This window comes from Drosophila subobscura, chromosome J, assembly GCF_008121235.1.
Source record: "Drosophila subobscura isolate 14011-0131.10 chromosome J, UCBerk_Dsub_1.0, whole genome shotgun sequence".
NCBI lineage: Eukaryota > Metazoa > Arthropoda > Insecta > Diptera > Drosophilidae > Drosophila > Drosophila subobscura.
In genome coordinates, this window is record NC_048532.1 from 15,039,165 (window position 1) to 15,066,771 (window position 27,607).

A 27,607-nucleotide genomic window follows, 5' to 3' on the forward strand; every position below is an offset into this window, starting at 1 on the left:
GTTAGATCCAAAAAAAAACCTTCCATGGACAAAACAATTCAAAATGTAACATTCATGTATAAAGAAGGATAAACTTTATGTACATACAGATTGCCGGCAAGCAGGAATCTATTTAATCTTCACCTCATCGTTGTTATTGTTGTTGTTATTGAATTCGAATGACTGATTCTTGCGTTTTAGCTCCTGGCAGTGAGACCAAAAGGTGGCCAGCCGCTGGTCACTGTTCGAGCAGAACTCACGGAAATCCTTGAGCATTTTCAGCTGAAAGAGCTCACCATCGGTCGAGTTGTTTATGGTTTGGGCCTTCCACTTCTTGTTGGGTATCATGTGGTTCCAGGACCACAAGAAGCCCACCTTTTTGGGCACATTCGTGTTGTTTGTGTGGCCATAGACGCAGCGCGTGACATTTGCCTCTTGGAGCGAGGGAGACTCCACCTGATAGTTGTTGGTGGCGCAACTGCAAAAAGGGAAAGAGATTAAGGGGTAAATTCATGGAGGATCTATTTAATATCCTACCGAATCAAGGCAAACATGTTGCCTGTACAGTGAACATACTGATACTCCTTGGGCAGCTGAAAGGAAAGTTTTATTTAAACTTTTATTTCATTCATTGGTGTTATGGCTACACTTACATCCTTGCCGATGCTGTACTTCTTCTCCAGCACACAGGGCAGAAAGCCAAACTTGGCTAAAATGGCTTCTTGCAGAAACAGCATGCGATCGGATCTGCTTTCCTCGGGAAACTCTGCGGTAAAACATTTATAAAAGGTGATCAAGTTTTCAATTAATCTATATACTGATTCATACCCTCGAAGAGCGCAGCTCCATTGGGCAGGAATGTGACACAGAGTGGAATGAATATCGGTCCCCTCAATGGATCCGATTTCTTGGTAAATGGTTCGGCCATCGGATCCGCAGGTACCGATACCAAAAAGTTGAACTGGTTTGCCTTACGCATCCAGCCACCAATCTGTAATTCGAGAAAAAATGATTACAGATCAAACGTTGACATCAAGGGTTCTAGTTTACTCACCAAATCGGATACAATGGGACCCGAGGAGGTTACCCATTCGACGACAATCTCAAATGCAAAGCCCGGCTGCAGCACAGTGTGATGCTTCACGTGTCCCCACTCCATGCGATCGCTCTTCTGGTTTACATCAATCTCCAAATGGGACTGGCGATAGACGCGCTCTGTAAAAGATAATTGAAGTTGGGATTTCTGCTGATAGATGGAACCTACTGTTACTGCAGTAATCCGTCCACGATTGCGGTGCGGGAGAGTCCCTTAGGAAATTGGGTATTGGTGTGATCACTGGCTCGTCGTGCCACAGGAAGCTACAGCCCTGGAACTCTATCTCCAGCCACTCATTCACAAAGGCACAGTAATCGTTCAATGGCGGGGCATAATCTGTTTTGAGGTTAGAGGAAATTAAAAGCGATTTCTAGCTGGTTTATTAATGGCCAAACCTACCTTTGGCATTCTTATCCTGCTGCACAACGTAGTAAAACACAAATCCAGCCACCACGGGTTTGGTCCAGTCACCAGAAGCATGACAGATCATGCGTTCCCTTCGAGAAAGCATTTCGGGAGTTAAAAAATAAACAAGATAAGGAAAACCCACTTGCGCATGGCTTCCAGCAGCTCCAAGGGATGTCTCCCATTGTTGAGGCGTGTCTTCAGCCACATCAGAGCATCGTAGGACAGAAAAGTGCAGGAGGGCAGCGATTGGGTTTGCGAGAAGTAGCCCACGCCATTCACAGGATGCTTCATGGCCTCGAAGATCTCCACGAGCGTGGCATTGGGACTGAACTTGATATCCACGGGGAAGCTATCAAAGGACCGGAGATAAGAGCAGAATAAGAGGAGCCCATATTCGTCTATGACTCACCCATCATCCTGATCATCTCTGGCCGCTAGTCCAGCGGCAGCGGCTGCATCCGTGGCGGGAAAGACTCGCGATATGCGGCCATTGTCGAGCTTCGGACGAGCATTAATGCTGCCAAATAAGAGAAGAAGGATTAGTTAAATCTGTGGGAATTTGAGGCACATTTGAGCTGATGGATCCTCTTCCATGGTGTGGGTCACATGTGTCTTTGTGTAGTGGTGTGTTGGTGTGTGGTTGGAGGATTCGGCAAGCCAATTGCATTGTTGGTTAGGGATTTTCGGGTTTGTATGCGGTAGGGTAGTGTTGGGTAGTGGAGTATTAGGCTGCAACTACGATGATGATTGGGGGGGTATTGTGGTGGGGCGTGGGATTGGTGTGTGGCACAAACCTTTGCTGCGGTGAACTTATAAGATTATGATGCTTTTCTGTGATTCTAGGAGTGTCATGCTGCTGGAAAGCCAAATACCAAATTAAATTATATCAAAAAAATGTACAAAATACAAACAACGGAAAAGTAAATGAAACAAGAGAGACCAAAAACAAACAGCAATCCTATGTACAGGTGGTGGTGGTGGGTTTGGTGGGTTTGGGGGAGATGCACAACAACAGGAATACAATACAAATTAATAGCTGGGCAAAAGAATAAAAAACAATATACAAAGAGAGACTTACTCCCACAAAGGAGAACACCAATTCTATATGCAGTTTGTACTTTTGTACACCTAGTAGTAGAAACAATAGCCACCCGAATCCCTCACAGCGCGGATCGTGCAATTTTATACAGAAAATATAATCATAGAGTGCAAGTGTGTATATTGAGTGTGTGCGTGTGTTTGTGTGTGTGTAGGAGGTGTTTGTGTGTGTGGTAGGGATGGAAGAGAAAGTTCCTTAGATCTAATAATTGGAATCGTTATAAAAACCTGGGTCGCTTCTCCGGCAATCGATTGCTACCGACTCGCTCGCGGAACGGAGAATTCATGAGTCCCTGGGGGGTCGGGGTCAAAGACACAAGAGAGCAAACGAGAGAGAGAGAGAGGCATTCATTGGAAAGAGAGACAAAAACATTAGGTAAAGAGCAGTACAGTGGAGCTTATCAATAAATTGAAACTCAAATTGATTGTAAAAATTCAGAAACGGATTCGAATTCTAACAGAAAAAGTGCGCGGCGCAAATGCATACAAAACGGAAACAGAAACGGAATGTAAGAGATATTAAAAAAACAAACAAAAAATAAAAGCTTAAACACTAGATATAAATAGTTGTTGTTGAGTAGATAGATAGATAACCTGAGTAGGCTGTGGCCTGGATATAATGCTCGTACTGTGGCGTCGCTTGGTTAGACTGTGGGCGGTGGGGCTGTCCTGTAAGAAGTGATGCGAAATATGCTCGAATAACATCAAGGATAAGCAGCAAATGGAACTGAGAGCCCACTGTGGCTTGTGCTCTGTTCCCTCAGTTCATGTTTCATTCTGTTTCATCATGCTGCAGGCGGAACAAAGTGAACTGAGGGAACACAGAGTTGCCATCTCTGGGGAATGCTTATCGATTGATTGATCGACATCACTGGCCGGTCGATTAGTCAATTAGAAGACACACTTGGCAGTTGGGCAGGGGGGCGTGGGGGGAAGAAACTCTAAGTAATGTAACAGAACGGGTAACGCAACAGAGATTCACAGAATGCAGATATAAGTATGGTACGCAGCCCCCAAAGCGGAAACATTTCAATCTTACTCTCGCCTTGCGCACAAACTGCCGCTTCAGCTTGCTGACCGCCTCGATGAGCCGCACAAAGTCATCCACCTGTTCGCTGGTATTGTCCACGGTGACATCCGGAAAGATGTCACAGCGCTGGCAACTGGCAATCTTGCTCACAATATTCTCACGTGGCAACAGATACATGCGATAGCGCCAGTACTTGAGACTCTAATGGGAGACAGATATTAATATATTTAATCTTTCAGAGAAAACCCCGAGATACACACCTCCATCAGTGGATAGTCCACATCGCCACGCGTGCATATATACAGATCCATGTGATTCCAGTTAAAGTTCTCCAATTTCTCTGTCGTAAAGTTCACGCCAGAGATCTCGTACGTCTCGTGCTGTGGCGCATGGAAGCGGTACCTATAGTCCACATTGATGGGAGGATACGGATGCCTGAAAGAAGAGAATTTCAATGAATTAACCATAGCTAAGGGCATGTTGCATACTCCCACCTGGGTCTGTAGCCCGTCACTGTGATGACCGAACCAGTCAGCGAGATCTTGTGAAAGATTCTGCCAATGGAGAGCAGATACTCCTTGTTGCTCTCACTGGGCTTCACCGGCAGCACTGCAGAGGTGGCCGGCACGGCAGTTGGACCACCGCCAGCGGAGCATGTGCCACCAGAGCCCCCCACCGATGGCCGCTCCTCGCCGACAATCAACTGGAAGCCCTGGGCCAGGCGCTGCGAGACAATCTCCTTGCACACCTCCTCGGTGGACAGCGGCTTGCGGTAGATGGCCCTGCTCTGGGCATACTCGTGGTTCACATCATCCGGCAGCAGCGTGTAGTCCGAGATCACGTAGTCGTTGTGCAGCGATCGCTTGTCGGGGAAGTAGTCCGTGGTTATGGGCAGACAGGCGGGTATGGTGAGCGACTTCCAGTCAACGCCTGCAAGCGGAGCCGCCAGAAGCGATTAGCCAATGTCCACAATGAGCGAGCGGTGGGAGGTGTGTGTGAGGTGTCAAGAAGTACGCAAATAGAGGAAAGCCAACGCCGCGATACAAAACTAAACCAAAATATAATTCGCTTAAGCTAGAAAGGAGCGAGAGAGAGAGGGAGGGAGAGACCAAGGTGCTCCCGCAGCTACGGTAATCAAAAATCAAAGGAGGAGACTCCCATGGATAAGGATGTGGGGCTGTGGGCTGTGATCCGCCACCAACGGATGGGTTAGGCATACGGTGTGGGTGCGTGCAAGTGGGCGCGAGAGCGATAGCGTGCGTGGCATGCTACACTACAGCAACAGCAACTACTGAGAGAAGCGGCAGGAACATGCTCCCGCCTGCTCCCGACGTAAAGTCAAACCACCTCCCTGTGGGTGCTGCGTGCATGTGTGGGTTGTGTTGTGGATAAGTGCGGTGGGGAGTGGTGCATAGCATTCTACCAGGTGTTTGTTCTACGATTTAAGCTATAATTATTATTGTGGGATGAGTGCTACATGCATGCGGCGTAGGGGGTGAGGGGTGGTGCAAAGCAAAGGGTACAGTCTACAGGTGGCAGATACTTAATTCCCTCTGGCGGGACTATTTGCTCATCATTTTTGTTTCTTGATTCTTATCGCTGCTTCAGGGAGTAGCTGGTTAAACAATTCTAAAGTTTGCAGAGCTTCAGGACCTACGGAAACTCTAGTTTTTCTAGTTTCAGCTTATATTCGCAGAGTTTTCAACTCCACCATTTAATCTATAAAGTTTCTGAGAAAAAACTCCTACAAATAGAATATGAAAGGATTCTTTTAAGGGTATTAAAGCAAAGCAAATAAACGATTGATTTGCTGTTCAAAAGTTCCGACTCCAGAGAAAACTTAACGCAAACTGGGCTCTGTAAAGCTCAATGAACAATTTCAAAATTGCGCTATTAATATTCAAAATATTAAATGAAGTGATTGTCAATTTTAAGCTCTGTTCAGACGGACAATCTCTAAGCCCCTCAGAGTTCTGCCGTCAAAGCAACAACGACAAGCAGGCCGCTACATGGAATCAAAGGATTATGAGGCTCAATCGCTAGAGCTCTCCATGTACATTCTATAATCTTTGAGTTCCCCATTCGAGTTATACAAAAAGTGCTACGCTACAGCTACAAATATACAAAAATGTGATGCAGTTTCAGGCGTAACTAAGTTCTACAGTGCTTCCAAATAGTAAATGTATACTATAATGTGTGTTTGTGTGTGTGCTGTGAGTGCTTGTGGATGCTTTTGCTAAATGCAATTTTGTACAAAAAATAAGTACGATTACTTGTGAATATTTTGTATTCCAAACCTATGATGATTTTTCCTTTGCCAACCATCTCCGACTCGGTTGCCAACGCCATCGGTTCGAGCGCGGAGTCGCCTCCAAAGGGATGTTCGCTCTCGACAATGGGCCGCAAATGTTTGCCCGTTGCCGCCGCCGCCGCCACATTCGCGAGAACTAAACAAACGATCGATGTGGATGGAATTTTTGAATTTGTTTGCGCAATTTTGACATTCATTTTGGGTTAGATCCAATTGCAGTTCGTTGATTGATTGATTGAGTGGTGGATCGCCGATGGATACATAAAGTTAATTAAAATAGAGTTTTCCGTTGGGTTTTTGGTTCGCGCGGTTAGGAATGGGCTACGTAAAATGCATTAGTTTGGTTCCGATTTGAATATAAATATAGGGAGGAGGGGTAATGGGTTGGTTGGGTGCGGTTAGTGGGTGCTACTATTGCTACTAGCCTTCCGACAACAGGACTGCGGTCGAATCTCAACCAGAAAGACCACAAAACTGACCAAAAGGCCAAACAAAAAGAGACTAAAGGCCGGCGCCATCAGATTGAAGGCCAACGGACGCACATCCTTAAGTAACTCCTCGGCGGTGGTGAACTCTCGAACGTAGCCCAAGCGGCGTGCGCTGTAATAGCACCTGTCCAGCCACACATTCGTCAGGCCCGCCTCCTGCACGTGCAGCGAGAAACGATGCAGCGGATCCTTGAAGTGCGAGTCAATGCGCAGCTGAAACTGATAGGCAAAGGTGCCATGGCACAGCGACGACAAGTAGAAGAGCTTCGTCTTGAGCGAACGCTGCTGCCTGTTGTAGAACTTCCAGCGAAGTCTGCTAATCGGATAGATGTAGCCCGGCTCCATGTTGAGGCGACGCCGCGCAAAGGTCTGCGCATCCGTGAGGCTAAACATGCGACCAAACTCCTCCGCATGGCCAAAGGAGCCCACAATGTGCTGCACATCCAAGGGCTGTGCGAGAATGGGGTACGGCAGGCGCAGAATCTCCTCCAAGCTGCTGGCCAACTTGTGGCTCAACGACACCGTCAGGAAAGATGTGAGCTTCGTGGAGTAGAGCTGGTAGATCAGGCAGATTCCAAACAGCACCAGGTAGCAGCTCACAGTCCGGTGTATGTGATGCTGATAACAGCCACTCAGGCGGCAGCCAGGCACTCCCATCAGTGCCCACAGCTGGGAGTCCGGCACAAAGCGACGCACGCCGACAAAGTGCACCACGAGCAGCGTCAGCAGAACGCTCAGCCACACGGACCACTGAAAGGGCAGAAAGATGTACAGCGTACGCGAGATCTCGTTGTCCTTGGGTATCATAAAACAGCGCGTCTCCAGGTGCACCGGATAGGAGTAGTCCACCCGCTTGGACGCCTGCATAGTGTCGTACAAATGGACACTCAGCTCGATGCGATTGCTGGCTATCAACTCGATAATGGCCGGCATGTTCAGCCACTGCGAGCCATTCACCGACAGGGGATACACCTTCAGGCTGACATTCAGATGTGCCATCAGTTGGTTGAGCATTACGCCACCCGCTCCATCCAAGCGCCATTGATGGTTGAGCGTATCCTGCGACCAGAAGGTGTTCGGAACATCCAGCTGCACGGGCAAATGCAGCTCGTAGCCGTTGAGGTTCCTGCCATTCGGTGGGGGAAATATCTCCATCAGATCGTAGTGCGAGAGCCGTTTAATTCTCAACTTTGGATAGGGATCCATTTGGTATAAAAATCGCTGGGCCACCACCACCAGAGCGGAGCGAAACTGCAGCTGCCAGAGCAGCTTAAAGAACTCCTCCAGAGCGGGCAGCGGTTCCTCCTTCTGCAGCAGAAACAGCGTCTTGCTGTAGCGGCGTCCGCGTGCCCGTTTCGCCTGCAATTGAATCACCGGATCCCTCGAGTCCCGGGCAAACACCACATACAGCGAGTCTTCATCCTGCAGCGCACTGAAGCGCACTCTCGCGTGCGCATCTGTGGCCGTCATTTGTGGCAGCAGCTGGAAGTGCATGCTCCCATTGGCCCTGAGCTGACGATGTAGCCCATCCAGATAGTCGGCGCTGATGGAGTCTCTGCTGTTGACAATGCTGATGTCATGCAGCCGATGCACACATCCAATTTGGTCCAAAAACAAGGCCAGCTGCCCGGGCAGCGTAAAGTTCATCTCCAGCGCTCTGCTCTGATGCGGCAGAAGCAGCAGCAGAATCACCACAAACCGGAGCCACATGCTTCCATTCAGGGGAAGAGTCAGACCCAAACTGAACCGGGTTGCCCGCCAGCGTTCGGGCTGTCCTTAAAGATACGATCTTCAATCAGTTTTGTGATTACTTACCCGTGGTAATTGCCGGCGTCCACTCCTGCTCGCCCGTGGCTCCCCAGACATACGATTTGGCCTGCGTTGCCGTCAGATTTGGAACATTCGCGGGCAATGCATTCAGCAGCGAGTTCTGTCGCCTCTTGAAAACTGCAATTGACAGAGGGGAATAAGGGAATAAAGTCCACAGGGAGTGTGGAATATAATCTGTGTCCACACTCACAGTCAATCTTTTCATCGCCCATCACAAAGCTGTGCGAGGATACCGATTTGCTTAGCATGGAGTGCGTGGACAGACGATCGTATTGCTCTCCCGCATCGCAGGCAGACTCCTCCGTCTCGTTGTTATTGGTGGTGCTGCTCTGGCTATTGTTGTGGATTTGCTGCAGCGGACGCTGACCCGCTGGTGCGATCTTTGCTGGCACTGCTTGGTAATGATGCTGCTGGATGAGCACGCCCGTGGGGCCCTTGGGGAAAATGTGCGTCCAGCGGCGGCGATTCGATGTCAATTTTATTGTCACTTGAGAGGGATCAAAGGGATTGATGAGAGCACGTCCGGGACGCACAATTGGCGCAATGCTGACAATCGTTCGACGGGAGTTCTTCTCAGAAGCGAGAGACTCCGAGAGATTTGTGGTATCCGGCTGGGGGGAGTGTAAAAGTTGGGTTTCAATCGAGAGGGAATCATTTGTGGGACATACCAGTGCAGCCAGCATGGCTGAGGTGCCATGATGTATATCCGGATCGGACATTTTGCGTCGCATGGCTGGGATCTGTGTGGGCGTGAGGTTCTCCCAGTCGTTGTTGCGATACGCATACGTCTCCAGACTCGGCACCGATGTCTTCTTGGCCCTAACCACGCGCTGAAGGGAGCTGAAAGGAGGCAGAAGATTCATCATGGGAGATTCAATCCATTTTCTAGACGTTGCTTACCATGTGCTCTGTGCCGGCAATGGCTGAAAGATCTGCTCATCATACGCATCATAATCAAAGAGGGAGTTGTGCTTGTACTCCGACTGCTTGCAGCTGAGGAAATTCCTTTCATTCTCCTCTCCCTCGTCCGCGTTGAGCGACTGATCGGAGACGAAAAGCGGCAGCTTGATGCGCGGGATGAAACTGGAGTAGGCAATCTTCTTGTTGGTGGAATAGAAGCTCAGGTTGATCCAGTGCGGCAGGGAGTAGTCATCGGCGGAGGTCAGCGTGGTGTCCTTGTTGTGGAACTTCAACAGCGGCACAGCGTGCAGCGGCTGCTCGCCCACGCACACCAGATCGCTGCCCACGCCATTGTCGATGATGCGCTGCTTGGTGATGTTCGTTAGCTCCCTGTCCACCGAGAAGACACCCACGCCGGGCGTAATCACCACCGAGAGCTGCCCGGTGCGATCGAAGGTGCGATCCAGATAATGCTTTTCGAAAGTGTTCAACGAAATGTTGAGCACCTCCAGGAAATTGCCCTGCGTGGCCGTGGAGTTTGTGGCTGGGGGGATTTTCATGTGCTGGCGCTCGTGATAGCGCAGCACCGTCTCCTGGTAGGAGGTGAAGAGCTTGCGCAGCTGCCCCAGCACCGTGCACCAGTCGTCGTTGCGCTCGTTCTGAATCGCCACGCGATAGAAGTCCTCGTAGAAGCGACCCTTGTAGTCCAGCTGCAGGCAGTCGCGCATGTGCTCGGGGAACTCATCCAGACTCTTGGCCGCATAGAAGGTGCGCGAGAAGAGCACGATGGTCACCTCGTGGTTGCAGCTCAACTTTTTCCACTTCTGGAAGAGTTCGGTGAGGAAGCCATTCACTGCCTTCTCGAAGTACAAGTCCCCGTGGATGTCAAAGTCCCACATTTCCGAGGACATCTGCAGGAAGAGGTACACCATGGAAGTGCTGCTGCGGAAGACGATTTTTGTGTCCTCAGTGATGACGCCGCTGGCCACGCGTTCGCCCTGTGACCACATTTCGTACACTTGGCAGCGTATCTGCATGTCGTTGTAGTCAATCTTCTTGTTCACATACACACAGGTGTCCGTCTGAAAGGGCACAGGGCATAAATCTTGAATCTTCAAAGGATTGTGTCCATTTTTTCTTACCAAATAAGTTTTGAGGCGCCACATCTCCGAGCGGCCCATGTACTGATCCTTGAAGGTAATCTCTATGGAGTCGAGGGCCACATCTGCCGGATTCACTATACGCATCACCACATTCGAGTAGGGCCGCCATTTAAAGGCAATGGCAATGCCCGACTCGATGCTTATCACATCGCGGCCACAGCTGCCGCTGAACTCTGTGATCTGCAGCAGCAGATGCGTGCCATTCTCGTCGTCTGGCACATATATCTCCACCACATCGCCCACATTTGCGTTGGGATGGTCCTTCAGGTTCATCACCAGGTCAGCATCTGCAAGAACATTTTCAACACCAGTAAAATTTGCGCAATTTGTAGCCTCCCCCACTTTTCCCGTGTGTTTGCTTACCGTACGACTTGTTGCAGCCACGCGTGTGTGTGTTCAGCTTGTAGAACTTCATTTTGTTGATGCGGCGCTGGGCAACGCAACGCAAACGAGATTAAATTGTTTAATTTACAGTGCAATATTATTTTATTCGCATTTTGTAATCTTTCTTTCGTGTTTTGTTTAGAGCTCAGTATAACCGCGGAATTATCGATAAAATATACCAAAATATACCCTAGCATTTTTAAAATATACTGTAAATAATGAATTTTCCTCCATTTTGATGTTCTATTTTATATTACTAGCTAGTTAGGAGTCAAAAAGGAGCGCCAAAACTATAATCTTATCCGATTTATCAATCAATTCTACACAAGATTGGCTAGTTTTCACCTGTTCTTTGTCAAGTTAGTGCTGTGTAACGTCGCAAGGCAAACTGCTGTTGTTTATACGAAACGGGAATTCATGAACAAACAAACAGTTGCCAAATTAACACAAATTGGCTATTTAATTAGAGGAAGATATTTTTCGTAGCTTTCGTCCAAACTCCATTAACTGTTTTCGCTTCTGTTACGTGCGATTTGTTTACTGTTTATTATACTAGTGCTGGGTAACGTTGCATAGGTAGTCTCCACAGTTCATGCGAGCATAAATTCAAGAACCTCACGTGGAGGGGGTACACACGTTTCTTGACCATGAATTTAATCAAAGCAATTAGACCAGAAATTAACACATTTTGATTGGTTGTTGATTTCAATGAATAATTGGGTCGCAAATATCAGTGAGTACATTTGGACAGTAAATTTTGTTAAAGACAGTCGCTATTTTTCGCCTGGATAGTAATAATCCTCAGTTCAAATAGTTCGCATACTTATAATAATGCACTTCGACTCCTCGTCGCATCGCCCTTTCCTCTTCCTCCTTCTCCTCCAGGGTTCAGTTTCGGGTTCGTTTCGCAATTTATTTGTTGATTAGAACGCCACCTCCTACGTCTTGCTGCGTCCGCTGACGACAAAGATCATTTCGGGCTGATAATTTAGCATTTATTATAATCGTTTTTTGTTTGTTTTTCTTTACTACTTATAGCGAGGGTTATGTATACATATGAAGGCGTTGCATTCGCTTTGATTGGGGGCGTCAGGGTTCAGATCCAGCGTTTGGTTCGCTCTCCAGGATGCGCAACGCTTAGTTTTGGTTTAATGTTATTTTAGTTTTAGTTTAGTATGTATGAGTGTGAGGGGGGCATATGGGGCATGTAACAATTGAAAGTGGAGGGGGGAGTGTTCGTGTCGTTGTTGTTGATGTCGTTATGGCCATCGTTCGTTCTCGTTCACGTCTCGTCTCGTCTAATTCAAAATATCTCAACACTAAGCTTAAACATTAGACAGAACCACGATAAAAACAGACTCCTAAAAGCTAACTAAATACGTACGGGCTACGATTAAACATTAATCACTAAGTTTTGGAGACATTGACGGGCTGGCGGGGGGACATTGACGTTAAGGGAACATCTCTCGACTATGAGTTTTACATTGCCACGGTGGCCAGGACGACGGTGATGTCGTCGGGCTTGCCTCCGCGCGCCTGTATATTGTTGCGACGAGCGCTGAGGGCAAAGGGCGAGAGGAACTCGCTGTTGAGGGACAGCGTGCGCGCCATCAGAGCCAGGGTGTTGGCCGTCATCTGTAGCTTGACGGAATCCCGTTCGCCCTCCACATCGCGCAGCACATCCAGCAGCAGGGCCTCCGGCACATTGTCGAAGACGCCATCGGTGGCGATGAGTATAACATCGCCATCCTCCACGGGGAAACTCATGGTGTCCGCCGATTCGGGGCTATCGCTCAGTACGTTCGGGCCGTGGCCGGGCGGGGGCAGGGAGAGCTGGAAGGGCGTATTGAAGTAGTGCTGTTGCTCCTCAGACTTGTGCACCACCTCACCCTGCCGCACCACCATGAAGCCACTGTCTCCGATATTGGCAGTGTGCACCGTTTTGGTCTCCCGATTGAGGATTAGCACGCAGGCAGTGCTGCTGCCCAGAATGGGCTTCTTCTGCTCCATCAGCTCGCAGTAGCTGTACGCCAGCAGGTTGACGGGTCGTTGCGGGTTGAAGTGACTGCACTGCACCAGGCGCTCGCATGTGCGCATCAGGAAGGAGGAGAACTCGCCCGGATCGATGCCGTAGCTGCGCCAGCCGCCGACGCCGTCGGCCACGCCCATCACATCCGCCTGCTCTGTTGATGCCTTGAACCAGGAGTCCTCGCCATACTTTCCAGGCTTGTACTTGTGCCGCAGGTTGTCCTTGGCGAATCCGCAGACCACAGACACGAAGTGTGGCCGCGGGGTGGCAGACTTGAGAGCACCTTCGCCAACCTTGCTGGCCGCCCCTGCCCCGGTGGCAGACTCCAAGAGTGTGGAAAAGCTGCTACGGAGGGCACGCGATATCATACGCGATGTCCAGTGAAGCGAATGCATCGCTCAGAAAAACTAGTGTGGTCTCGTGGTTTGGTCGCTCGCGTCGAAATTTGATTTTCACTTTCCGTACATATAGATATCGATTTTACCACTTGTCGTGCATGGAAAACGCGTCGTTAGGCATGAGTTGCATGCCCTGGTGTTGTAACAATAACTATTTCGGTGATTGAACTTCAAATTATTCACAATTTTCAATTTACGTTCCAATTAAATGCGAAAAAAAATGTTATGTGTTATGTGCAGTAGAGGTGGAGAGCTATCGATGGCACTATCGGTACTTTCGATGGTTGGACACTATCGACCTAGCTCACTATCGATGGTGTTAAGTCTCGATAGTAGTCGATAATATCACGAAAGTTTCCACATAGAGATGTGCACATACGATATTTGGTTATCGTTGATTCTTCACCTCTAGTGGTCACTGTTAACTTAACAGTCCACAAATTGTTGTTTTTCGCCAAAAATTCAGGTTTACACGCACTTTATTTACGCAGCTGTTGTTGTTAGTGGCTCTTGGCAAACACAAGAATTGTTGTTAGTGGCTTTTGACCCAGTTCTAAATGTGAAGGCCTGAAAAGAAAGCCAGCTTAACAGCCACAACAAACGCAAAGTGGTTGTCGAGTGTTGGTGTTACCTGTGCTGGTGTTGGTTAACGTAGACAACGAATTGTCTTGTCTGTGTGTGCCATTGGCATAGAAAATTTTGCATATACACATACAACACAAGCAAACACGCACACATGTAGAAAGTAAAAATAAAATAAACCTAAAAATAATAACAATATATGTAACACACAATACAATATATTGCAGATACAAAACAAAATTGATCGACTCACGGTTGTGTACGGTGGTGTAGGAAATTGGAAAGTGCACAAAAAATTGCAGAGTACATAACGGTATTACATACACAACTCTGCATGTATGTGTGCGTGTGGCGGAGGAGGAGTCTCATTAGTACAAGCGAACGAAGACGCTGGTTGGAGCTGTAGGAGCTTGGAGCTGAAGCTATGACGACGCGTGACAATGTCGTTACCAGTCGCTTGTCCAAATTGATGCTCAACAATGCCACAAGCAGCAGCAGCAGCCCCACCACCACCAACAACAGCCAGACGCCTGCCTCCATGGTGCAATCACCAACATCGCCTGGCGAGCAATCCGAGTTGAATCAATTAAAGCGCGATGCTGATCCGCAGTTTTCGCGCTTTGCCGACTATTTTGTGATATGTGGACTGGATCTGGACACGGGCCTAGAGCCAGATCGCTTTGCAGGTGCGACTCCATACCGAGTCATTCCATGGAAAAGTGACTAAAGTTTTCCCTTCTTTTTTTAGGGGACAATCTGCACTGCTCGCCCCTGGATAGGGCATACAAGAGCAAACCCCTGGCCCACTATCCCGAACATGTTGCCTGGAACCCCTTTGATGCGCACGGGATCTGCATGGTAGGTCCACAAACACACCCAATCCGCTGTTCATATTCCATATTCATATGGCGTGGCCTGCCCCGCTCCCTCTTTCCTCAATTGAGCTCAATTGGCTGCCCTTTCAATGGAAATTCATGCATCGCTGGCGGCGTGCTCATTGATACGTGTGGTGGGGGGAGGGAGCAGGGACTGAAGAAAAATTTTTAATTGATGCCACATTGCCATCAGCAGACAGCCACGACGATACGTCGCGTTTTTACCTCACTCCATAATCATCTTATCATCACATTGGAATCTCCAGCGCTCGACCGCTCCCCATCAATGGATTTTATTTATAACTTTTGAGTTATTTCCTTATCTAATATTCGATTTTCTCTGTGTCTCTGTAGCTCTCGTTGCCGCAGGGCCTGCGCTTTCGCACCCAAAAACACAACATTGAGCCGAGATTCCATTCGTTTGCGACCACGCGGGAGGATGGCAAGCGATGCTATGGCTTCAGTTTGGTCTTCTACGAGGAGATACGCAATCGAAATATCTGTGGAGCCATTCACACGCTGCAATCCATGTTCATTACGGAGCTATCGAATGGCCAGCAGACGCATTCGCTGAGTCGCGTCAAACAGGATGGCCCTGTGAGTCGCTCCCTGCCGCGGCACTTTAAGGTGGCGGGACAGGCGCCGCAGTCCGCACAAAGCTACTACGACATCAACAAGGACAAGTTGTATGTGGCCAAGAGCATTTCGCTCATTTGTCAGGCTCCCTATGCCTTTGCAGCGCAGATATTTCTCAAGAATCTGTACAGGTACGCGCACGATAGATTTTTCTATGGAATCTCCTGTTAATCCTCTGTTTTTTGCAGATGTCTTCCACGTCAGCCTGGTGCTGGCATCAGTCTCGAGTCCTATGTCTACAACATTCTCTATGAAGTGATGCTACCTCAGCCGGGCAAGTCGATACGCGTTTATTTGCCACCCACAGAGCCGCATTTGTCGGCCATTGCATTGATCCTGCAGCGTCCGTTGCTGGCCACGGAACTGCCACTCCTCGACTTTCCTCTGCGGCTGCTCTTCAAGTACTTGGGCGTGGAGTGTGTTATACAGCTGCTGACGTGTGTGCTGCTGGAGAACCAAGTGCTGCTGCGTTCCACAGGTAAAAGAAGAAGCCTCCCGCCTCATTCCTTACCCGACTTATATTTTCTCTTCTCTTCCAAAGACTACCAAAGACTCATGATTGTGGGCGAGTGCATAACATCGCTGCTGTTTCCCTTTGTATGGCCGCATGTTTATGCCCCCATTCTGCCCGCTGCACTGCATCATTTCCTGGATGCTCCGGTGCCGTTTGTGATGGGCTTGCATGCCGGTTGCGAGGCGGCGCATAAGATTGGCAGCGAGGCGGCCCTGTGCTTCGTGGACATTGACAAGAAGCACATCCAGCTGCCTGAGGAGTTGCCCGTGTTCCCCCACAAGCAGGACTTTATGGCGGAGATCAGTTCGGTGCTGGACAAATTCGAAATTGAGCGAGATCGCGACCAGGAGGCAAGTCTTAAGAATGGCTATGCGGTGCGTGGCGGCAGTGGAGTGGGAGGTGGAGGCGGCATCGATGCCATGATCTCCAGCTGTACTCTGCCCACGGGCCTGCAGGCGGCACGACGCAGCAAGGAGCGCTTCCAGCAGCTGCAGGAGACGGTCTACACGCTGTCCGGCCCTGGACAATCACCGGGCGGCGGACCCGTGGACTATCAACCGCTGACGGCGCATCCCTCGAAGATCGATCATGTGCCGCGAATTGCTGACTTTCTGCGCCGCAAGGGCGGGATCAGAGGCTCTCAGGGAGGTTCGCCTGTGGGCAGTCCCACTGTCTCGCTCTCCTCCTCCCCCGTGGGTGTCTATCAGGATGTGGATGCCGTGGATGCCACCATGCCCATGCCCAGACGAACGGAGAAACCAAAGCTCTCGGTGGTGGAGCAATACTACCAGGATCTGCGCATCAATAACTCTGTGCGGGAGGTGTTTCTCAATCGCTTTGTGCACATGTTCCATGCGTACGAATATTTCGTCATCTATCCGAACCAGGCCAAGGACGAGTGGCTGTCGAACCGCGAAACGTTGCAGAACTTTGACAAGTCCTCGTTCCTCTCGGATCAGCCGGAACACCATCGGGCGTTTCTGTCACGCTTCCTTGAATCTCAGATGTTTGCCACGCTGATTGACAACAAAATACTGTCCATGTGGGAATCGCTGCCGGATGAGCAGCTCCAACTGTTTGATCATCGCGTGAAGCTCTTGAGGTAGGAGGTTTTTCTGTTACAACTGAGATTTATTCCATTTTTAATGTTGTTTCTCCTTTTCCTGGGTGTAGACGCCGCCATGGCGAGAACATGATTTGCGCCACCAGCTACGAGCCTTGTGTGCTCAGCCAGGACTCGCAGCAGGGCTTCGAGAAGCGTCTCAATTGCATTGACATCGAGGTGACGCCACCCAGCGAGATACTATCCAATCGTGCGGCATATTTTCGCAGCTTTCCGCTGCTGGAGAAGGGCGTGCTGAATCAGGAGTGCGCCTCGAGGTAGTCATCACCCACTCTCTATGAATATGTATTATTATATCCCACAGCCGCACGCCTAAACCCAAACCCCCAACCACCCCCCAACCCCCAGCTAACTCTCGCACACATTCCAATAATCCTACCACGAAAAAAGAAAGACAAAAAAGTGTCCCGAAATGTACCTAAGCCCCCGCAAAAAGGCTAGCAAATTAATGATATTATTCTAATGTTAATTATACGACACCATATAAACCATAGAGAAACTAGAAAATATAGACCATAGGTTGTATGTATGTATGTACCTTTTGTCGCCCCGTCGCGCGTCTTCCACAACAATCTTGGGGGGGAAACAGCTCCACTCCACTCCACAACATTCCATTTCCTTTTAGTAATTTATTTGTTTGATTTTTTCTATCACTTAACAATAAATTTTGCATTACTCAAAGCCTTAATCGAGACTTTGTTTTGTTTGTTTCGTTTTATGTTTCTTCCTTCACTTTGTAACCATTTCCATTTCCATTTGTATTTTTATTCGTTTTTGCATGCTTTGGCACCCGCAATAGATCATAAACCTGTCTATTTCGAACTATCTTCCCCCACTAATCCACCTTTATAATGTTTCTGTTCGAAATTTCAACTAAAATTCAACATTCATTCGCGGCTAACATTCATAATTAAACCAAAAAACAACCAACCAATCCTCTAACGCAAAACCCACTGGACAAAAAAACAGAGGCAACAGCTTGCGGCGGGTTAAGAATGGGAATAAGTGGAGGGCCAGGGAGATCTCGTTGGACCAGAAGCCCTCCAGCAACAACGCCATCAACCGATTGTCTGCCAATCTAACCACAGCGGATGTGAGTCCAGCATTGATTGCCCAAGCGAATTGGACATTTGTGGAGCGACTTTTGAAGGTAAATATAGGAATAATCCCTGACTACTGATTCACCCTAAAACCGCTCTCTCTCTATCCCTCTTTAAGGACATCAAATCGAAGACCAAACGCATGCTGCTGGAGAAAATGGGCAATGAGGCGGTGGCTTTGGGCCTCAAGGGCGATGGCATCGAGGAGAACACTCTGATAGCCAGCATGTGCGATCTGCTGGAGAAGATCTGGTCGCATGGACTGCAGAATAAGCAGGGAAAGTCCGCACTGTGGGCGCATTTGCAGGCCTACATTGAAATGCAAGAGGCACGCATTGGCGGCGACAGTTCAGGCGTGGAGCAAACGCCGCCAGTGTCCAGCAGTCCAAGCAATAAGATGACCATAGCCACAGCATCGCCCGCACTGGCATGGAATGCAATGCGCAAGCGAATGGATTGTAAGTTCACAGAACAACCCAAAGGATTCTCTTTATTGATGGATTTCCGTTTGTACTTGAAGATCTTTCTACATTCCAAACGGACTTTGATGGTCCGCCCAGCCCCAATCGCAGTCGTTCTCGTGATCGCAATAAATTTGTGGGCCTGGAGCAGCTGTGTCCGCTGCCGGAATCTCTAGAGTTCGATGTGAAGTAAGTAGTTTTAATGGCTGCTTCGCATTCCACTTTATTGACTGACATTCTCGCATAGAAACGTGCTGGCCATGGCTGATATTAAGACGCATATTGGCTACACCCGTGCCTGGGTGCGTCTCTCGCTGGAGAAGAAGCTGCTGTCGCGTCACTTTCGCACGCTGCTCTCGGATGAGAGCCTGCTGAGGTCGCTGTACAAACGTTCGGCCTTTCTGCGCTGCGAGGAGGAGAAGGAGCAGTTCTTGTACCATCTGCTGACCCTCAACACCGTGGATTACTTCAGCTTTACCAACATCTATCCCACAACGAGTAGGTCAGAGCTAGCTGTTGCCTTACCCAACTCTTACCCTTCTCTGTTGCCCCACAGAGCTGCCCTATCGCGTTGTCATCTTCCCCTCCCGCAAGTACGGCTCCTATCACACCTCCAGCAATGTTTGGATCATGGTCTCGGGCACCATGAATGAGACGCAGCGTGTGCCAGTGCCCAAGGGCTCACTGGAGTTTATATTTCATGTAAGCATTGACCCAGAAACGAAAATACTTTCCCTGAGTATATAAATAAACCCTTTTACTTTCCCAGTACAAGAACCTTGGCCTCCTGACAACCATGCGCATTGGTCACGACAATTCGGGGCCCAGCCACAAGTGGCTCGTGGAGCAGGTGGTGATGCGTAATGAGGTCACCGGACACACCTACAAGTGAGCCAGAAACAAACCCCACCCAAAAGGTAACCCTCATTTAAATGTTTTTCTCACCTTTGCAGATTCCCCTGTGGGCGATGGCTGGGCCGTGGCGTGGATGATGACTCCACAGAGCGTTTGCTGGTGGGCCAACGCATCTCGACGAGTGTAAAGAACGCAGAGCTAGTGCCGGACACACGCACGCCGCCACGCACACGCAGTCCCAGCGTGCAGCGACAGGAATCGCTGGCACCATCCGAGATCCAGCACCAGTTGGGCAATTGCGTGAATGTGATTGTCAAGTGGCACTACAAGCCCAGCAGGGACCGGGATGTGGGCACTCTAACGAATCTCCTGTGCGGCGATGATGGCCTGGTCAAATGCCTGGAGCAGGTCTTCCTTTGCGGCTTTCGTTCCGCGCGCTTCTTTGGCAGAAATCTCTACATCTGGGATTATTTCAGTAAGCCAAAAAACAGAGCTCTCTGTGAAGTCCAGCTTTAATATCCTGCTTCCCATTTTAGCCAAAGTCAAGGAGCTTTTTGAGCAGAATCTGCAGCTGGAGCTGGAAGACTCTGCCTCGAGCATGGACTCCTCCTTCAGCAACAGCAGCGGCGGTGGCAATAGCCTACAGCGTCGTGAAATCTCCAGCATCTGGCGTTTGTATGTGCAGCTAATGGATGAAATAAACGGCACGGCTCTGGGCAAAGATGGCAAGTTCCAGCTGCTGATGTGCCTGAGTCTGCGAGAACATCTGCTGACGCGCCTCATCAAGCCGATGGCCCTCACCAAAGTCACCCAGGAGATGTACGACGAGGAGAGTTTCCTGCGACGGCGAAATCTTCTCACCTTTCTCATTCAGATACTGGAGCCGCTCGACGACTGCCACATTGTGCTGGAGAACTCCATTACCCAGGGCATACGCATTCCATCCCAATGCTGATCCGATCCGATCAGATCAGACCCGAACCAATACTCACTTTAACCCACGGACATTTCTTGCAACCAGTGACCTAGAGAATACTCATATACATATGCTCTTAAGGAATCTCGGAAATACTCGAATTCGTTGTTAGGTTTATCTAAGGAAACTTTGCCCATTATATACTCAACCCTTTACTCATCCCTTTACACATCCTTGCCATTCAACTCCACTTATGCTTGCCAACAAATACCAAGTCAAACATTGAGAGAAAACCATAGGAACGAGAAACGGGAGGAAACCATGAAAATTCAAGCCAAAGTCGAAAGAAATTCCTTATCGAATTTTATGATCGTGTTTTTTGTGTGCGAAAAAGTGACATTTCAACGGTAGCTTTTGATTTAGTTTTCCTTTTACCAAAGAACTTTTGTTTTTTTATACATCTCATATATATTGTATTTTTTAAACAAGTGCAAAAAAGATATGCCCAAAGGTGTTTTTAGTTTGTATTCTAGCTTTGTGTTTACCACATTATTTAGCCAAAAAATGTTTGAATTTATTACCCTAAGACACTGAAAGTCAATAAATATGCAAAAGACAGCAATTCAATTCATTTGGTTTCTGTTTAATATTATTGTGGGGTTGGCAAGTCGCTAAATATCCAACGAAACAAACGGTTCAAAATTAATTTGAAATGTACGCGAATTAAGGGGTAGAGTTGACAGGGACAGAGCTGACTGTTCGAGAAATTGTGAATGCCAAAAAACAATAACTATATTTCATAAAACCAATTATTACAAATTTACAAAGTAACTCAATAATTTGAATAGGAAGACATCAAATTACTTAAATAATTATTTTTTTCTTGTATTACAATGCTGTAACTCTGGAAAGACAGTCAAAATCTTGTTAACCTTGTTAGTTTGATCCTTATTTTGTTAACAAACCAATAAAGGAAAGTCGTGAAAACTAGCCAATCTTGTGGAGAACCGATTGATAAATCGGATAAAATTATAGTTTTAGCGGGGAGACTCCTAATTAGCTAGTAATATCAAATAGAACATCAAAAGCGGGTAATCGGATTTAATACTACGGTATATTTACAGTATATTTTGAAAATGCAAGGGTATATTTCGGTATATTTTAGAGTGTGCGGTAGATAGTTCCGCGGTCACACTGGTCAGCAACGCGCACTTCGCTGCGCGGCATTAACAATAACAACTGCGGGTGCTCTAATAAATAAACTAGTAATAGTTATTAAGTGCTACACGTAACATAGCGGTGCAACAAATAAGTGGTGCGTCATTCCAGCCGGGTTTCGACAGAAAATCAGAGCGCAAATCGATTTTTGGCCAAACAAATACACAAAATCAACGTTTCAATTTGGATGAAAGTAAGTTTAGTGAGTGAAACCTTTCGTTGATTGGATTGGACACGAGAATGAGAAAAATATGTTACCAGAAAAATATTTAAACTGTGCTGACGACATGTTCTTGCATGCTCCTGTGACGTGAGCGATTTCACTCTCTCGGCCTCTCCCTCTCTCGCTTTCTTCGCTCTTTCCGCACCAATTGTCAGCTCGTTGGGAGATTATTCTTGGTTTCTGCGAAATGTGCGTCTGCGATTTGATTTGGATCGTGCACCCGCCACAGCCTTCAAGGCTTGTTTACATAATCGTCTCGCCCCAGACGTTTCTCTGTGTATTCCCCCTCCCCGAACAGCTGCTGCTGACGCTTATCGATTTTGTTTCGCGGCCGGCAATACGACGCCACTGCCAACATGACCCTACCCGCCACGTCACTCTTGAGGAAAATACACCGCCACCACTGGCGGCGGCGCTGCTTTGTCGGTCGTATGACTTTTTGGTAGCCTGCAACGTCTGCCCCCCTTTTTTCCGTGCCTTCCCATGCAACACATCACGCTGACGCGTCACCACCATTCACCACTCACCGAACTTTGTACTGCGATCGTACGATTTCCCCTGGTGGCAGTGGCATCATCACCACACCACCATCATAATGGGGGTTAATAATAAACCTTACCATTTTGCACAGTTGCGAAAGAATGGGGCAAGCATTAGTCATGGCTGCCAAACACTGTGCTCGTGCTCCACTTTCCCAAGCGACGATTATGTTTTACCGTGGAAACACCACTGGGTCGCGGGTGTGCGTGTGTATGTGTGTAAGTGCCGTGTATAAAACATAACAGAGAGAAGGAAGGAAAGAAAGAGAGCGATTGGGGGTGATCACACGCACAATCAGTCAGCTGTTTCAGCTCTACTCAATGAAATTTGTATATCATGCGTAGAAGAAGCTTTTACGTTGATAGAGAGAGAGAGGGAATGCGTCTACGAATGAGAAACGGCATGTGTATGTGTGTGTGTGTGTGCTTTATGAATCAAAGTGTAAAGAGAGAATTGTGCAATTAAAATGTTTGATAAGATTATCTATGGACATGCCAGGGAGCACCGATATGAAAAATAATTATCAAAGCATTACTGAACGTACAGTTTAAATTTTGGACAAACGTGCAAACTTAACGTTCCCATTTCCTGTGGATATTTCCCCCACATTCTCACGTACCGTACTTCGAGCAGCATCCAAATCACAGTTGACGTCAACCAATCTTTTTTGGAGTACCTACTCATCATGTCATTGATAATAAAGCCTACCACCCAGCCGAAGGTTATCAATGCAAATATATTAATATATACAATCCATGTTCATTCTATACATAGTCGAGTGATGAGTGGGGGCTTATCATCAATGGGGGAAAAACACTCGAAGCGCGTAGAGATCGCAATAGAGTAGCAGTAGAAGGAGGGAGGGGGAGGGAAGGTTCAACTCGCTGGAACTGTACTTTCAACCTTTTGTTTTTGGCCAATGCGAATGAGCAGGCAAGAGGCAAACTCCAACAAAATGCCAACTAACCATTTTTTCGCTGTTCTCTCAGATTCCCCAGAGTTCTTTGGCCTGTTAGTATGCCACGTAGGGAGATGGGGGGCTTAACCTGAGCCCTAGCTGGAGAGCGCGTGATGATAATGAACTTTGGTTTCTCTCGAATTTTTGCCTCACTTGCCAGATCCGGCTGAACGACTGTCGACTTGGGAGGGGGGTTTTGGTTTGGGTGGTGTTAGCGATTCTTATCAAACAGCATGTGTCTATAGAAACAAATGGACGGTTTCCGCTAAATTCCATTTATCGTGTTCGTATCGGACCCATTTGTCCTCCCCCATTGCGAGTGCAGCGGAAGTCCCGTTTCCAGATAAGTTAAGAATAACAGTAACAATCTTATCGCTCGATTATTTTAGTGCACACCACCGCCTGTCAATTTGCAAATCGTTTTTACTGGTCAAACACATTCAAACATCCACCCACCTAAACACACTCTTGTGGGCCCACTCACTTTAGCACGCACACTCATCGCTTTCTCTCTTTTGCGTTTGTTTACGTTTGATTCACTTTACTTACGGCGCACCGACTCTGCCTTGTGACGTTGATCACAGCTGAAGATTGCCCCGCACTTTTCTTTTTGCCTGGCAACAGAATTAACATGTTTGTACATGCTCGTATTTTTCGATGGTTAAAATAAAGCTTACATCAGAGCACAGCGAGGACTGATCTCTCTCTTGCTCTTCTTTCTCTCTGTCTCCAAAGCGAAGAGTTGAACTTGAACTGTACTGTCGCAAAGCCGGTTCCAGGTGAGTCAGAGCCAAAGGCAGACCTTGAGCGGGCAAAAGTACGTTTCCAAGAAACTGCCATTTGGGGTCTCTTGTGGATTTTGTGGTTATCATCAAACGGACTGTTGGTTTACAGATAAGAATGGAATACTACTACACGGCTCGGTACTACCTCTGACGTAATAAGATCACCTCAATGCCAAAGAAATATTCAGACGTAAGCGGCAATAGATAAAAGTATGCATGTATATGTAAGGTATGTCTCTTTATGTTGAATAAACATGAGTGTGAGAAAAACTTTTGACGGCTCCAAGGTATATTAATAAGAAGGTGAGCTGTATTCGAGGGGCTCGCTCACACAAAGTTTACATTCTCATAGCTGTGTGCATGTTGGGGGCCAATAAGAGATAGTAGCCTTACCATTTAAATAATTTATCATCGGATGGCCGAAATTAATTTTGAGCACGCAGCGAACAGCTGACTAATGAGAGCGGAGAGAGAGTCGTCCAGGCACCGCGATTGGAATGGGTCATCGTGTCTGCCTTGTCTGACTCACATTCGAATCTTTCCATTTCGATTTGTTTATGTAAAATGAAAGATTGCAGCAGCAGCAGCAGCAGCAGCAATGAAGTGCAGCTAATGCGCTAATGGCGGAACTAGTTCCATCTCCCTCTCCCTATCACCCACCCGAGCGGCTGCTGCGCTTTCACAGTGCCGTTGTTTTAGTTGCCGTTTCTTCTTTGCCCCGCCTGGTTGTTGAGTGTACGTGCCAATAATGCGTTTGTGGTTGTTCCTTCCTTAGTTGTGATTTATTTCTGTTGCTGCTGATTTCTGAGGAATTTCAGTGGTTCGATGCGCGCGTGGCAAATCGAAATCATTCGGTTTGGCAATTAAAAATAAATTGATTCGGCCATGGTGTACGGTGCCGCTACCGCCACAATTGCGCAGCAACGGGAGAAATGCGATGTCACGTGTTGTTCTGCCAGCAGAACAAATTACCTGAATGACTTTTAACCGCTTCTCACCTTCTGTTTTTAGTTGGACGCACGTGAATCTCCTACTCCACGCCCACAACAGAGAACTGTTAACGCCTCCTCCGATCCACCCACAAGTGTTTTTAGAGAAATCGTTTAAAACTGCCGCTCCACAACATTCGCTGCGATGGCCACCTCATCGATACTCGCCAACACCAACAACACAATTAACACATCACAGGCACCTACCTCCCCGCCGGCCACGCCCCTGATCACCTCGACACTGACCACGCGGAAACGAACCTACGAGACGGCCATCGCCATGCCCGCCTCTGCCTCTGTCTCCACCTCACCATCAACGTCGCCCACCACCATTGTGGTGGATGCCAAAGATCAGCGCACAAGTCCCAGTCCTCGATCGCCCGCCAAAGCCAAGTCCAATGGCCAGCTCGAGAGTGTTGTCGTGGATGGCGCCACAGAGCCCACCGCCTCAGCCACCACACTCAGGGACTGCACGCGCACCATCTCACAGTGCGAACCGGACGATGACGGTGAGGCTGCCGCCGCCGAGGACACCCTGCCCGCCGCTACGTCCACAGCGGATTATCTCAGCGGCGTGAAGCGTAAATACGTGCCACAGCCACAGGCGCCTCCGGTCATAGCTGCATCCACATCGCAGCAGTCCTTTAGCGGCACATCTGACTTTGCGGTAAGCAGTGGGACGATGGACGATGGAATCGCAGTCATAATTAACATGTTCTTTCTTTCTCTAGACCATTTGCAAGCCGGCCCCATTTTCCTGCGACGAGGAGGCCATGGTGGAGCGTGATCGCTGCGACTATAACCATCGTATAACCTACCAAATGGCCCGATCCGGCCAGACGAATCGTCGGGTGCGCGTCTATGCCGATGGCATCTACGATCTGTTTCATCAGGGCCATGCCAGGCAGCTGATGCAGGCCAAGAACATCTTTCCCAACGTCTATCTGATTGTCGGAGTGTGCAACGACGAGCTAACGCATCGCATGAAGGGACGCACTGTGATGAATGGCTTTGAGCGGTACGAGGGTGTGCGTCATTGTCGTTATGTGGATGAGGTGAGTGCTCAGCGCAAGCGGGTCGATTCAGCCCTTGCTAACCCAACCCTTTTCGCCACGCAGATTGTTCAGAATGCTCCCTGGACACTGTCCGATTCGTTTATTGCGGATAACAAAATAGATTTCGTTGCCCATGACGACATTCCCTATGGAACCCAAGGCATGGACGATATCTACGGGCCACTGAAGGCTCGCGGCATGTTTGTGGCCACCGAACGCACTGAGGGCGTGTCCACCTCGGACATTGTGGCCCGCATCGTAAAGGACTACGATTTATATGTGCGCCGGAATCTGGCACGCGGCTACTCCGCCAAGGAGCTGAACGTCTCCTTTCTCTCCGAAAAGAAGTTCCGTCTGCAGAATAAAATGGACGAACTGAAGTCACGGGGCAAGCGGGAGCTGACCAAAGTGAAGGGCGACATCATCACCAAGTGGGAGGAGAAGTCGCGCGAGTTTATCGACACGTTTCTGCTGCTCTTTGGACGCGAGCGTCTGAACCATCTGTGGAACGAGTCAAAGGGAAAGCTGATACAGGCCCTGAGTCCGCCCGGCAGTCCCTCGGGATCGGTCAATGGCGACGAACTCGAGGGCGACGATGATGAAACAGAGTCCAGCGATGAGTATTTGGAGCTGGCGGCGGACTTCAGTGGAGCGAACTGTAGTTCCTTCATTGGCAAGCATAAGAAGCGACCCGCCCTGGCACGTCGCAGCTACCAGGCCACCTACGAGGACGATGACGATGAGGATGATGATGATAATGATAATGATCAGACGGATGATCAGACAGAGGCCGTGGAGCAGGAAGTGGAGTTTGAGCGACGCTCTGCCAATAGAGGCGAATGATTTTAGATTTTCGGAACTAGCCTGAACTTTTTCGCCCTCTCTCTTCCCATCTCTAAATGGGAACCGAGAGGGAAAACGTCCCTCCTCGCAGGCTCATCCAGCAGCAACCTCTACTTACACCTAGCTCTAAATGGTATCTGTAATCCAATTAGTCTTTAGATTTCACTCGCTATCACTCTCGGCTATTCCTCCTCACTCTCAACCCATTATACCCACTACCCATCAGATCCTTTAGCTAATTTAAGCCAAATGGAGTGAAGGCGCACAGCACGATACACACACCCATTCACCAATTCCCAAATCCCGCGACTCGCAAAATGTATATGGGGCTTACATTGTTGGAAAAAGACAGTCCAATGCGGAAAAGACTCATTTTTGTATTAAGCAACTCAGCGACAGAGATTGAGCGAGCAGCAAGCAGTAGCGAAGAACAGTAGGAGATACCGGAAATATCTAGAAATATTTATATTAAATTATTTCGCATACACTCTAATTATAAGTTAAACCACAAAGAAAGAACACCAACATCATAGAGAACACCAAAACAAAACGCATTCAAAACACACACAAAAAATAGTAACATGATGCAACCACATGGCAATATCGGAATTATTGCAAATGCTTTGTTAAATATTTTTTGAAAATAAAACCTTGAATCGAAAGAAAAACTTTGCAACACAAAAAATTATATATATCTCATTTTTGAGGGTATATTTAGACCCGGACGAGTCCCTGAAATCTTGCAAGTGGACAATGTTAAAGAAAATCTTATGGTTTTGGTAATTTGAATACTTCATGTACAAATTCAATATTAGTTTTA

At 48.2% G+C, this 27,607-nt stretch overlaps 5 protein-coding genes across 19 annotated transcripts; 2 read left to right on the plus strand and 3 right to left on the minus strand.

Annotated features, from left to right (window-relative positions):
* Window positions 1–57: 57 nt before the first annotated feature.
* Window positions 58–10,848, minus strand: LOC117895690 (GATOR complex protein Iml1). 10 transcript variants are annotated; one of them, XM_034803526.1, is made up of 21 exons: window positions 10,667–10,843; window positions 10,283–10,590; window positions 9,141–10,222; window positions 8,909–9,080; window positions 8,431–8,851; window positions 8,226–8,357; window positions 5,909–6,058; window positions 4,106–4,541; window positions 3,872–4,046; window positions 3,621–3,812; window positions 3,176–3,250; window positions 2,278–2,336; window positions 1,893–2,000; window positions 1,626–1,832; window positions 1,475–1,572; window positions 1,244–1,411; window positions 1,034–1,194; window positions 808–970; window positions 633–745; window positions 517–572; window positions 58–457 (listed from the first exon to the last, which is right to left on the minus strand). In XM_034803526.1, the coding sequence occupies exons 1-21, from the start codon at window positions 10,716–10,718 to the stop codon at window positions 109–111; spliced, it is 4,677 nt and encodes a 1,558-aa protein (XP_034659417.1). In that variant the 5' UTR covers window positions 10,719–10,843; the 3' UTR covers window positions 58–108. The 10 variants fall into 10 exon arrangements, 9 of the variants coding, with proteins under 9 accessions (XP_034659417.1, XP_034659416.1, XP_034659415.1 ...); XM_034803525.1 differs by having other exon boundaries at window positions 2,278–2,339; XM_034803524.1 differs by lacking the exon at window positions 2,278–2,336 and adding an exon at window positions 2,810–2,874.
* Window positions 6,065–8,206, minus strand: LOC117895697. Its single transcript, XM_034803544.1, has one exon. The coding sequence runs from the start codon at window positions 8,118–8,120 to the stop codon at window positions 6,321–6,323; it is 1,800 nt and encodes a 599-aa protein (XP_034659435.1). The 5' UTR covers window positions 8,121–8,206; the 3' UTR covers window positions 6,065–6,320.
* Window positions 10,849–11,383: 535 nt separating the features above from the next.
* LOC117895700 (protein phosphatase PTC7 homolog) lies at window positions 11,384–13,331 on the minus strand. The gene has a single exon (XM_034803548.1). The coding sequence runs from the start codon at window positions 13,109–13,111 to the stop codon at window positions 12,167–12,169; it is 945 nt and encodes a 314-aa protein (XP_034659439.1). The 5' UTR covers window positions 13,112–13,331; the 3' UTR covers window positions 11,384–12,166.
* A 186-nt stretch (window positions 13,332–13,517) lies between these two features.
* On the plus strand, window positions 13,518–20,798 carry LOC117895691 (DENN domain-containing protein 5B). 4 transcript variants are annotated; one of them, XM_034803535.1, is made up of 15 exons: window positions 13,518–13,580; window positions 13,924–14,382; window positions 14,445–14,554; window positions 14,926–15,338; window positions 15,396–15,685; window positions 15,749–16,823; window positions 16,895–17,101; window positions 17,814–17,994; window positions 18,063–18,402; window positions 18,465–18,594; window positions 18,653–18,903; window positions 18,962–19,107; window positions 19,175–19,293; window positions 19,359–19,735; window positions 19,797–20,215. In XM_034803535.1, exons 2-15 carry the CDS (start codon window positions 14,121–14,123, stop codon window positions 20,213–20,215), a joined length of 4,320 nt encoding a protein of 1,439 aa, XP_034659426.1. In that variant the 5' UTR covers window positions 13,518–13,580; window positions 13,924–14,120. The 4 variants fall into 4 exon arrangements, with proteins under 4 accessions (XP_034659426.1, XP_034659425.1, XP_034659428.1 ...); XM_034803534.1 differs by having other exon boundaries at window positions 13,530–13,859; window positions 19,797–20,798; XM_034803536.1 differs by having other exon boundaries at window positions 13,563–13,613; window positions 14,097–14,382.
* Window positions 20,799–21,405: 607 nt separating this feature from the next.
* On the plus strand, window positions 21,406–27,321 carry LOC117893955 (choline-phosphate cytidylyltransferase A). 3 transcript variants are annotated; one of them, XM_034800749.1, is made up of 5 exons: window positions 21,406–21,587; window positions 24,912–25,556; window positions 25,621–25,944; window positions 26,008–26,688; window positions 26,728–27,321. In XM_034800749.1, the coding sequence occupies exons 2-5, from the start codon at window positions 25,035–25,037 to the stop codon at window positions 26,785–26,787; spliced, it is 1,587 nt and encodes a 528-aa protein (XP_034656640.1). In that variant the 5' UTR covers window positions 21,406–21,587; window positions 24,912–25,034; the 3' UTR covers window positions 26,788–27,321. The 3 variants fall into 3 exon arrangements, with proteins under 3 accessions (XP_034656640.1, XP_034656638.1, XP_034656639.1); XM_034800747.1 differs by having other exon boundaries at window positions 21,407–21,587; window positions 26,008–27,321; XM_034800748.1 differs by lacking the exon at window positions 21,406–21,587 and adding an exon at window positions 24,617–24,635 and having other exon boundaries at window positions 26,008–27,321.
* Window positions 27,322–27,607: the final 286 nt, after the last annotated feature.

Bases quoted from the DNA above. Each gene is read 5' to 3' on its own strand.
- LOC117895697 (XM_034803544.1), bottom strand. From the start codon at position 8,120: ATGTGGCTCCGGTTTGTGGTGATTCTGCTGCTGCTTCTGCCGCATCAG.
- LOC117895690 (XM_034803524.1), bottom strand. From the start codon at position 10,718: ATGAAGTTCTACAAGCTGAACACACACACGCGTGGCTGCAACAAGTCG. The intron at 9,081-9,140 runs GTAAGCAACGTC...GCCTCCTTTCAG, and splicing joins TTGCCGGCACAGAGCACATG to CTCCCTTCAGCGCGTGGTTA. The intron at 6,059-8,225 runs GTAAGTAATCAC...TCGTTTGTTTAG, and splicing joins GACGCCGGCAATTACCACGG to TTCTCGCGAATGTGGCGGCG.
- LOC117895700 (XM_034803548.1), bottom strand. From the start codon at position 13,111: ATGCATTCGCTTCACTGGACATCGCGTATGATATCGCGTGCCCTCCGT.
- LOC117895691 (XM_034803535.1), top strand. From the start codon at position 14,121: ATGACGACGCGTGACAATGTCGTTACCAGTCGCTTGTCCAAATTGATG. The intron at 18,403-18,464 runs GTAAGTTCACAG...TTGTACTTGAAG, and splicing joins AATGCGCAAGCGAATGGATT to ATCTTTCTACATTCCAAACG. The intron at 18,904-18,961 runs GTAGGTCAGAGC...GTTGCCCCACAG, and splicing joins CAACATCTATCCCACAACGA to AGCTGCCCTATCGCGTTGTC.
- LOC117893955 (XM_034800747.1), top strand. From the start codon at position 25,035: ATGGCCACCTCATCGATACTCGCCAACACCAACAACACAATTAACACA. The intron at 25,557-25,620 runs GTAAGCAGTGGG...TTCTTTCTCTAG, and splicing joins GCGGCACATCTGACTTTGCG to ACCATTTGCAAGCCGGCCCC. The intron at 25,945-26,007 runs GTGAGTGCTCAG...TTCGCCACGCAG, and splicing joins ATTGTCGTTATGTGGATGAG to ATTGTTCAGAATGCTCCCTG.